The following is an 11,518-nucleotide window of genomic DNA, read 5'->3' as shown; positions in this document are numbered from 1 at the left end:
CTAGGGAGATAGCTCAGTTTGTAAACTGCTTGCCTTACAAGTATGAGCCCTTGAAGTTGATCCTTAGAAATCATGTAATAAACGCCAGGCATGGTGGCACATTCTTGTAATCCCAGCACCAGTGTGGTAGTTTGAATCCATGTCCCATAGTAGACTCAGATGTTATCAAAGTTGAATTTGCAGTGATGGGGGGCTGTCACCAGGCATGGATTTGAATTCTAGCCTAAGGTATGCAGAGTAAATTCTGCTTGTGTCCCTGCTGTTTTTAAGTATGTATGTATGTATGTATGTATGTATGTATGTATGTATATATGTGTGTATGTATGTATTTTTGTTGCTTGCATTGTAGTGCTGGTGGTGATTTTTCTCTTTGAGTGGACCTGTCATCATGCAACTTCCCCTGGATCAATATACCTGAAATAAATCTCATTCCTCCCACAAACTGTGTCAGATCCCAGCAGCAGGGAGCTGACTACAAGTGGGAAGGTAGAGACAGATCTCTTCAGCTTCTGGTCAAACTGACGAGCTCGAGGCCAGTGAGAGATCCCAGACATCTCCCCTTCTCAACAACAGGTAGATTCTGCCTGAGGAACAATACCCAAAACGTCCTTTGGCCTCTAATTGCATGGACACACACACATGAATGTGGACACACATACTCAAATATCTACTGTATGTGTTGAATTATTTAGCTGTTGATTTTTTTGATAAATTGATTATGCCACTTGATTAATACCAATAATGCTTATTTTAAATAGAAGGGCCTCCTTTGTGTTTATTTTTAATGGAATTAATTCCCATTTTGTGTGATTCTTCTCTTGGTATAGTCTTTGTGTACATATTTTCCCTTATTAAGCAAAATTGCTTTTTATTTATTTATTTATTTTTTCTTTTCAGCATTTTAATTTTATTGCTTCCTTCTTTTTTAAATTTTCTTTTTGTTAAAAACATCTCTTGCTGTATTTGGCACAGTGACTTTCAATTTCTAAAAAAAAATCTGGTGAACATATATATCATTGGAAAAAATTTAAAACAATAACCACCCCCCAAAAATTAAATAAGCAAGTATCTACCTCGTTTATACTGCATATACGCAATCCATTTTAGAGAAATTACTGAAAATGCTATGAAATTAGTAACTCTCTCAAAATTGCTTTTTAAAATACTATAGGCACTTGTTTGTATTGAAGTAAATAAACCTAATGTGTATTTTCTCTTGTCTATTAAACTCACCCTGATCAAGCTTTAACATGAATCATGAATTCCATGTTGTTAAGTCTAGTTACTCAGTCTTATTATCAGTGTCAGGCCTGATTGATTCTTTCCTCTCAGAAAACCTTGAGAAAAAAAAAAAAATCTAACTTCAGCTGGGCGTGGTGGCACACACCTTTAATCCCAGCACTCAGGAGGCAGAGGTTGGAGGATCACCAAGAGTTCGAGGCCACCCTGAGACTACAGAGTGAATTCCAGGTCAGCCTGAGCTAGAGTGAGACCCTACCTTGAAAAACAAAAAACAAAACAAACAAAAAAAAAAAGAATAAAAAAGCAAAACCAAAAAAATCTAACTTCTACAACAGACTATCTGTATCAGTTGTTTTCTTGCTGTGGAAGCAACTTAAGGAAGGAAATGGGTTTAGTTTGGCTTATGGATTCTAGGAGGAGGCAAGGCATGCTGGCTTGTCACATTGTACCCAAAGTTAGGAAGCAGAAGACAAACAGAATGTTGGGAAGATTGTGCTCAAGGCAAGACATTTAATAAAATGAAGACCTTTTACTCTCTTAAGTCTTAGCCAGCTCCCTTCCATTTTCATTGACTTTACTTCAAATGTTCAATTCCTTTATATCACAGGGCATGCTTCTGCATGCAACATACACATATTCTTCTGCATACTTTAAATCATCTCTGGATTATTTATAATGCTGGATGGAGTGCAAATGCTATAGACCATTGTGATATATTGTTTAGGAATTGATGACAAGTAAATGTTTAAACATGCTCAGTACAAACACACTTAAAAATATTTTTATTTATTTATTTGTAAGCAGAGAGAGGGAGGGAGGGAGGGAGGGAGGGAGAGAAAGAGAGGAGGAAGAGGGAATGGATATGCTAGGACTTCTGGCACTGCAGATGAACTCCAGATGCATGTGCCTCTTTGTGCATCAGTTTAAGTGGGTACTGGGGAATCACACCTGGGTCAGTAGGCTCTGCAGGCAAGTGCCTTAATCACTGAACAGTTTTCCCAGCCCCAGATACATTTTTCTTCAAATATTTTGCAAGCATATTTGGTTGCATCTGTAGATGCTGAACCCAGTTGACTATACTCCTTTTTCTTCCTTCTTGCTTCCTTTCCTTTCCTTTCCTTTCCTTTCCTTTCCTTTCCTTTCCTTTCCTTTCCTTTCCTTTCCTTTCCTTTCCTTTCCTTTCCTTTCCTTTCCTTTCCTTTCCTCTCCTCTCCTCTCCTCTCCTCTCCTCTCCTCTCCTCTCCTCTCCTCTCCTCTCCTCTCCTCTCCTCTCCTCTCCTCTCCTCTCCTCTCCTCTCCTCTCCTCTCCTCTCCTCTCCCCTCCTCTCCCCTCCTCTCCCCTCCTCTCCCCTCCCTTTCCCTTCCCTTCTTCCTTCCTTCCTCCTTCCCTTCCCTTTCTTCTTCTTTCTTCTCCCTTTCCTTCTTTCCTTCCTTCCTCCATTCTGTTCCATTCCTTGCCTTTCCTTTCCTTCCCTCCACCCCCCTTGCTTTTTCTTTTCTGGTATGTTTGTAGTATGTGACTTGTGCATGTAGTGTGTATGTGTGTGCATGTGGTACATGCATGTGTGTGCAGATGCAAGGTACCATGTGCATGTGTTAGGAGGCTAGAGCAGGATGTTGAATGTCTTCTTTTATTACTCTTCTGCTTTATTTTCCTGAGAGAGAATCTCTCACTGAGCCTGGAACTTACTGTTTTTAGTTACATTGGCAGTCTAGTGAGCCTCAATGATCTTCCTGTTTTCAAGCCCTGCCCCCACCAGAACTGGGGTTACAGGCATGTGCAACCATGGCCAACACTTTACATTGGCGTTGGGGGTTGATTTGGGGTCTCATGCTTGTGCAGGAAGCCCTCCTACCTACTGAACCCATCTTCCCAGTCCTGACTCCACTCTTTAAAAACAGATTGTAACATTGACAATATAATTTTGACCATAAATAGGCATTCAATTAAGACATCTAATTTAATTTATTAGTAGGATTTGCCTTCCAAACTTTTATAGAGTCCCACAATCATCTCCATGGCTTGAATAGCATTTTTAGAATCTAAAATAAACATATTTAGTGAGAACTTATACTCTGTAGTATTGGCACATTCATTACACTTGAAAATTGTTCATGTGTTATGTGCACATAACAGCTCTTATGATAAAGTAATTGTAAGGTTTGAAATAATCAAAGTAACTAAAACATTAATTTAAAAAGAATAAATAGAGTTGGTTTTGTGTTTTTATTTATTTATTTATAGAAAATGCCTTTTATTTACTCCTTTTTTATTTTTAATTTTTGGTTTCACTCTGGCCCAGGCTGACCTGGAATTCACTGTGTGAATTCAGGGTAGCCTCAAACTCATAGAGATCTTCCTACCTCTGCCTCCTGAGTGCTGATTAAAGGTATGTGCCACCATGCCTGGCTTATTTACTTCTTACGATACTTATGTATTTGTGAGAGAAAGGGGCAGATAGAGAGAATGGATGGCATGCTAGGGCTTCTGGCCGCTGCAAATGAACTCCAGACACATGTGTCACCCTATGCATCTGGCTTATATGGGTACTGGGAATCAAACCTGGGTCCTTAGGCTTTCTAGGCAAGCGCCTTAACTACTAAGCAATCTCTCTAGCCTTGGTTTTGTGGGGTTTTGTTGTACTGAGAAAATTAGGTTTTCTTTGGGCTATTCTTTCCTAGGAATTTATAATCATGATCATCAGTTTTTATCATTTTTTTCTATGATTCATCCATCTAATCCCATATAAATGGAGAAATAATAGCTTTTTGGCTTCAAATACATGTGGTTTAGACTATTCATATATTAGGTTCAAGCTTATGATGTCAGAAAATTACATAATAAAAACAATGTTCAAAATTTAGTAATTATTGGAAGTACTGCAATCTGAGATTTCCAGGTGATTTTAACAGTCCCCTTGCAAACCTTGATCAAGTAACACATTATTTGCCTCTTTAATAAAGCTTTGGTGTTTGGCAATTAAGAGAACCTAAGACTTCAGGTAGTTAGCAATGTAATTAGGGCTTCCCATGGGCTACCCAAACAAGTAGAAAAATGAAGGCAGCTGAGCATGGGCTGCCATACAAAACCACTTAAACCAGGCACCACTTCCTGTGTCCTGGACGCTGTTGAGTTGGAAGTCAGCCTCAGTGAAGATGAAAGTCTCCACAGCATTAGAGATCTTGATTCTTCTTGCTGTCTTGATTTGGCCTTGTGCTGAGAGCATCAATGGTAAATGATCATTTAAGAGAAAGCTTCCTTGAAAGGGTAATTCATAGTGACTGCTTTCCATTCAGTCACAAGTTCCACCCTGTTGAGATCTGATGTTATCATTTACTGGAAGGCAAATACTTCAGGCCAAGTGTACATGTGTCAATGTACTCAAGATATATCTTCTCTTTCTGCCTAAATGTCTAAGGGGTTCCCAGGCTTTCCCTTCCAAACCTTCCTTTGTTTTGGTCTTTTCTTTACCTTGACCCTCATTTGTGAACACTACTTGGCTCTGCTTGTTTTGCTCTATCAAATGATGGGTTGTATCTTAACTGACTTTCCCACTTCTAGACTCTTTGTATTTCCTCCTATGCTATTGCATCTTGTTCTTTCATGAGTATTCCCCTAGTGGGGCATGGCGAGTGGTACACACTCATACTTCTAGGACTTGGGAAGTGAAGGCAAGAGGATCAGGAATTCTTGGCTGCCCTTGGCTATAGAGCAAGTTTGAGGCCAGCTTGAGCTACAGAAACAAAAATAGAAAATAAAAATATTGTTGTGCTATTACCTAAATTCATCACTCGTTCTATAATCCCACAGGATAAAGATGAATCTGTTGGAAGGGGGGTGTTATTTTGGAACCATTATGCAAATTTCTTATTTATTCATTTGTCTTAGAAGGCCTTTATGAGCAAGTATCATATAATTTCTGCTATTTCCACTTTAGGATGAATTCTTTACAATGCTCAAATTAGTTCCTTTCACTGCACAGCAGTAAATTATTGAAATGAGAACAGCACCTGCAGACAAAGGGCAGGTCTGGGATGGAGTGAGGAAGGTGTTTGGACCCTTGTCCTAATCAGTGATCTCAGCTGTAAGGAAGATTTTTTTTTTGCCTCAGTTAATGTATCCAACAGGGGTGTGTGTGTGTGTGTGTGTGTAATTTCTCAGTTGTTGGAGAGACCACCATGCAATAGCAAACTGACCTGAACGTGAGTTTGGATAGCAGCAGTGAATTCAGAAGCACAGGCTTTCAGATGCCTCTGTCCCCTTGCTATTTTGAATGTCTCCTTCATCTCAGATGTTGAGAGATTTGTTTTTTCTAGAAGGTTGTCCTGATCATCCAATTTAGGTGATATTAGAGTAATATTTTAAACACATTAAGAGGTGTGACTTGGAGATTGCCATCCCCAATGTAGATCATCTGCCTGTTCCAAGCCTGACTCTCTCTCTCTCAATCTCTCTTTTTCTTCTTGATGATGGTTTATCTGTAAAGACCAAGAACTCCCAGGTGCCATGGCTTTTGGAGGTGTCTGTAGCCACTCATTCATTAATCATATATACTTAGCATGCGTGGAAGATTAAGTATCCATTGAAATATATCCACTAAAAATAATTGGTCTAGGCCAGGCATGGTGGTGCACGCCTTTAATCCCAGCACTCGGGAGGCAGAGGTAGGAGGATTGCCATGAGTTCAAGGCCACCCTGAGACTACATAGTGAATTCCAGGTCAGCCTGGGCTAGAGTGAAACCCTACATTGAAAAACCAATAATAATAGTAATAATAGTTGGTCTTTGGCTTCCCAAAGCTTTCAATGGAGAGGTTAAGAATGTGTTTTACAACAGAGCTTTCATAGCACTCCTATCCCATGTGAGTTTTCTCTCCCCAGATTCTGTTCTTGTGGCTAACATTGTTGCTGTTTGACTTCTTTGGGTACAGGTTTTATTACTGTTGTACATCCATTATTGTTTTCCCCCTCCTAAGAGTACACAGGAATATCTCTCTCCTTTCTAAGGTGCTGTAATGTACTTCTGATCCTTTTACATGGCTGTTCTACATGTAGCACCTTCTGTGGAATTTCACACATTTGGGCATGTCCAGCCTGGCCACATGCATTCCAGTGTACCCCTGAATGCGGAGCAGCACACTTGCAGATGACAAGGTCATGTCACAAAGTCAAAAGTTTGAACACCTCTGCTAGGAGGAAGCAAGCATATGACTGTTTTCATCTCTATATGTTGACTTTTTATTCTGTGAAGTATATAACATCTAGATATTTGGGGGTATAAGTTTATAGATATTTTGGAAAATAATGATAATATGAAAATACTCTATAGGCTATTCCTTTATGTGCATATGTGCCCCCCCCCCCCCGTGTCCATGTAAAGGTATTGCTGTCCATCATGTTCGAGATGGTGTCTCTCAACAGGCTTGGAGCCTAATTAAGCTAGAATGGCTGGTCAGCGAGTCTTGGGGATCTTCAAGTCTCTTCTTCCCCAGTACTTGAATTGCAAGTGTGCAACACCACATTCAGCTTTTTTTTTTTCTTTACTTTGTGCCTGGGAATTAAACTCAGGTCCTCATGCTGGCAAAGCAAGTACTTTTCAGACAGAGCTATCTCCTTATCGCTGTAGGCTATTCTTAAAACCATGTTTACTCTTGACAGAAAACTAAATGCCTCTTAATTATCACAAAGAGTAAGGCTAAATGATTTTACAAAAAAAACTTTTCCGGGCTGGAGAGATGGCTTAGTGCTTGCCTGTGAAGCCTAAGGACCCCGGTTCGGGGCTCGGTTTCCCAGGTCCCACATTAGCCAGATGCACCACAAGGGGGCGCACGCGTCTGGAGTTCGTTTGCAGAGGCTGGAAGCCCTGGCGCGCCCATTCTCTCTCTCTCCCTCTATCTGTCTTTCTCTCTGTGTCTGTCGCTCTCAAATAAATAAATAAAAATAAAAAAATAAAAAAAAACCTTTTCCTTGAAGTCAGCACACAACTGACACTTCCTTATGTGTATCTTTTCATAGTGAAAATAACCTGTTCTTTGGATTGGGTGATGGTCGCTGTTAGCCCTTCCACTGACAACAGAAACATTCTATACATACGTGCTGATGAATTATTTCTGGGAACGGGCTGCCCTGTGAGTTGGATACAAACATATTTGTACCATTTTGTATACCCTACTCATAAATGTGGCATCAGGCAAACGGTGAGAATAATGACTATTTGTAAAAATAATCAATGTTTGTCATACCTTTATGCTTCCTGTTAAAAGTACAGTTCTTAAAAATCTTTTCTCCTAGTTATATGAATCCACAGATAGCACACAGTCAAATTGACTATGTATTAATCACTGATTATTGGATAAATTGCATGCACAGAATCTTGGAGCCTAGATTTGTGGATGAGTGAAGGCACCTACGTTAAGACATTTTTTTTTTAAAGTTACTATTCTGTTTTACTAAAGCTTGGTAAATTGTTCTAAATTGCATTCCATGCTTCTAATATGCAAGGCCATCAGTCCTGACAAGGGACATAGTACTCAATGTCAAGCCATTTGAAATATACCTATAAGGATTTGTTACTGCGGGAGAAATGGATTTTCATTGGAATAAAACCTGTGTTGACTATTTAGCAAGGTACAAATATTAAACTATGGTTTAATTCTAGGACATTATTTTCTTCTATACTGAAACATTTTCATTTAAAATTAATTATCATATTTCAAACAAATTGTTCTGTCCTCTCTATTTTTCCCCATCTAAGTCCCCATGCTCTCTTCCTGGCGTGTCCTTGCTTCCACTTTCATATTTCTAGAGTTCTTTTCTCTATACCATCCATTCTCTATACCACGTAGTCCTCTTTTGTGTCCTCCTATCTAGTTTTATACCTTCTTTATTTTATTTTATTTTTCTCAATTTTTATTAACATTTTCCATGATTATAAAACAATCCCATGATAATACCCTCCCTCCTCCCCCCCTCTTTCCCCTTTGAAATTCCATTCTCCATCATATCCCCTCCTCATCTCAATCATTCTACTTACATATATACAATACCATCCTACTAAGTACCCTCCTCTCTTCCTTTCTCTTCCCTTTATATCTCCTTTTTAACTTACTGGTCTCTGCTACTGAGTTTTTTCCTTCTCATGCAGAAGCCCAATCATCCGTAGCTAGGATCCACATATGAGGGAGAACATGTGGCACTTGGCTTTCTGGGCCTGGGTTACCTCACTTAGTATAATCCTTTCCAGATCCATCCACTTTTATGCAAATTTCATAACTTCATTTTTCTTATGTATACTCTTACATCACTTTATTTTCTATACAGAAACAATAAAAGTTAAGATCTGCATATGAGATACAGCATGTGATTTTTTTTTAGCCTATATTAATACTATAGTAATATTTTGGGACAATAACTAATCTAACCAGTCATCTATGATAAGGCAGTGGAGTTTCAGATGGTGCTTAAACAGTGTACTCAAGATGCTTAGCATTGGTGGAGGCTGAGAGACCAAGTCAGAATGGTTACTCTCCCAAGCTTGTGCTTTAAAGCTTTTCATTAACCTATAATGACAACCCTCAGTTGCAGTTTAAGTTTGCTTCTGTGTATTGTTTCCCCTATCTCAAGGTCCTTTGAACCCACTTTGATATAGTGTTCCTCTTTTGTCCCATTGGTTTGGCAGATGTTTACATGTACCTGAGAATGACAGTAGCCACCTCTGAGATGTTTGCTCTGTAGTCATATCTGTGTGTGCATCCTACACTGTGGGAACACTTTCTACTTAAAGTGCGTACTCTCCTAGGTTATCTCGGAGGACACAGTTCTCTTTCAAACTGAGATATACTTTACACCAAGGAATGTTCACTGCCAATCTCAGACCATCCCTTTGGAGTGTTCTGCATCTCGGTGAGTTCTGCAGACCTGTCTTCTTTGAAATGCTTTCCTATCTCCTTTTCCTATGAGGAGCTTCCACACATGCCTGAATTTTAGAGACTAAATGATGACTCATCCATAGGAATACTTTAGACTCTAAGTTAGTATTTACAAGATTTCAGTGGGTACTCAATTATTTTTAGTTATACAATTTAAATGTAATATTTATGAGAGAGAGAGAGAGAGAGAGAGAGAGAGAGAGAAAGGGAGAGAATATGAGTGTGCCAGGGCCTCTCGCCACTGCAAACAAACTCTAGATGCATACATTACCATGTACATCAGGCTTATGTTAGGAGAATCGAGCCTGCCTCCTTAAGCTTCATAGGCAAGCACCTTTACTAAGCCATCTCTCCAGCACTAAATGTAATATTTATTTTTAGAGTAAAAACATCAGGAGTTGGAGAGGTCCTAACCCACAAGAGAGTACTATTGGGTTATTGTATAGAAATGCAGCTATGAACCAGAATCATTACTCAGTCATCTTAGCTAAGAAGAATCAGTACCATACATTGATGTTTTCTCTTTTATAATACTCTTGATAAGTTTTGCTGTACAATTCCTTGTTATGAAAGTACATGGCTAAAAAAAATTGATAGAAAACCAACTAGTGAATTTAGTATTAACTCATGGAAAATGTATGAAAGGAAGGTCTTCTCAACTTAATGATTAAGTGTACTTTGCCATGTATTTTTATGAGATAGTGCCCCATAGGAACTTTGAGACTAAGTGGAATGGTATCCTAATGTACTTTTTACTATGTTACATATATTTACGGTGAATGTTATAAATCTGTATAACAAATTTGGAAACCACCCCAAACCACAGAACAATTTATAATCTTGTTAACGTATGGAAACACTGGATCTCAAAAAAATAATTTAGAGGGGCTGGAGAGATGGCTTAGTGGTTAAGCGCTTGCCTGTGAAGCCTAAGGACCCCGGTTCAAGGCTCGGTTCCCCAGGACCCACGTTAGCCAGATGCACAAGGGGGCACACGTGTCTGGAGTTTGTTTGCAGAGGCTGGAAGCCCTGGCGCGCCATTCTCTCTCTCTCCTCTATCTGTCTTTCTCTGTCTGTCGTTCTCAAATAAATAAATAAATAAATAATAAATAATTAAAAAATAATTTAGAGCTCAGATCAAATACACATTATGTTTTAATGTGACAATTATACTTTGGGGAAGACATTTTTTTCAATGTGGTAAAAATATACATAAGATAAAATTTACATGGGTCATGGCTCATGCCAACAATCCCAGCAGCAGGAGGATCACCTTGAATTTGAGGCCATCCAGGGCTCTAGAGTAAATTCCAAGTCAGCCTGGGCTGGAGTGAGATCCTGCCTTAAAGAAAACAAAAAGAACAGGTAAAATTTTTTCACTTAACTACCTTTAAGCATACAATTTGGTGGCATTAAACATACCTGCATTGCTATAACTCTTGATATCACCTTAAACATATTTTCTTGAGGCAAAACAGGGATGAGGAATTTAATGACACTCTGGGATATACCCGAATCCCATATAGAAGCCAAACACTCACTATGTCATGTCATATGTAAACACACACACACACACACACACACACACACACACACACACACACGTGTATGCACATAGAAATACATATTCATTTCCCAAGCACTACAATTTATCTAAGACTTTTCATCTTTCTATATGCTCAAGAAATAATAGAGAGATTAGCTTATCTATGAGCATTTCTGTCCAAATTTTATACCAAGAATCCATTATTCAGAAGGTAGAATATATAGGCAGTATGCCAGAAATCTTAGTTTGTAACATTGACTGGCTATGGAACTTACTGTGTAGATAAGGCTGGCTTCAAACTTGTGGTCATTCCTTTTTCCTTGCCTTCTAGATCGCCATTTTGAGAAAAATGATATTAAATAGTGCTATAAGTAACGGCCTCAAGTTTAGACTCAAAAAGACCTAGAACTACAACAGCATTTGACTTCTATTTTTTTTTTTCTTTAGGAAATCAGTATGGCTTACAGCAGTTTGTAATGATGATGAAATAAAATTGGAACCAAGTCCCTTTATGGATAACTTTGAAGCAAGTCCAGAAGAGTTAGGGTTACTAAATTTTCATCAAGATGTCTCCCATTAAAGAAGTGGAAACCATGAATTTTATTATCATAAATTTTGTTGTAACAATATTGTTATTAAAGTTTATGAGCATATAAAAACAGGTTTCTTTATGGTGTTCCTCAAATTATTTTGGTTCCCTTCCCCTCTCCCTTTAAAAATTTTATTTATTGGCATATAAGGAATTGTGGTATTTTCAAACATCATTTTTTTGTTTCTTTTCTCCACTCTTTCCTCCTTGTCT

At 38.6% G+C, this 11,518-nt stretch overlaps 1 protein-coding gene across 1 annotated transcript; it reads left to right on the top strand.

Annotated features, from left to right (window-relative positions):
• Nucleotides 1–4,398: 4,398 nt before the first annotated feature.
• Nucleotides 4,399–11,296, top strand: LOC101615199 (oocyte-secreted protein 2). Its single transcript, XM_004667576.1, has 4 exons — nt 4,399–4,474; nt 7,258–7,439; nt 9,041–9,144; nt 11,164–11,296. Exons 1-4 carry the CDS (start codon nt 4,399–4,401, stop codon nt 11,294–11,296), a joined length of 495 nt encoding a protein of 164 aa, XP_004667633.1.
• The last annotated feature ends 222 nt before the right edge of the window (nt 11,297–11,518 follow it).

This window comes from Jaculus jaculus, chromosome 1 (genome assembly GCF_020740685.1).
Source record: "Jaculus jaculus isolate mJacJac1 chromosome 1, mJacJac1.mat.Y.cur, whole genome shotgun sequence".
Classification (NCBI taxonomy): Eukaryota; Metazoa; Chordata; class Mammalia; order Rodentia; family Dipodidae; genus Jaculus; species Jaculus jaculus.
The sequence above is the reverse complement of the archived record's forward strand: the minus strand, read 5'-3'. Positions and strand labels throughout refer to the sequence as shown.

Coding starts and splice junctions, on each gene's coding strand:
- LOC101615199 (XM_004667576.1), top strand. CDS start 4,399: ATGAAAGTCTCCACAGCATTAGAGATCTTGATTCTTCTTGCTGTCTTG. Junction 7,440..9,040: donor AATGTGGCATCAGGCAAACG/GTGAGAATAATG, acceptor GTACTCTCCTAG/GTTATCTCGGAGGACACAGT. Junction 9,145..11,163: donor TTGGAGTGTTCTGCATCTCG/GTGAGTTCTGCA, acceptor TTTTTTCTTTAG/GAAATCAGTATGGCTTACAG.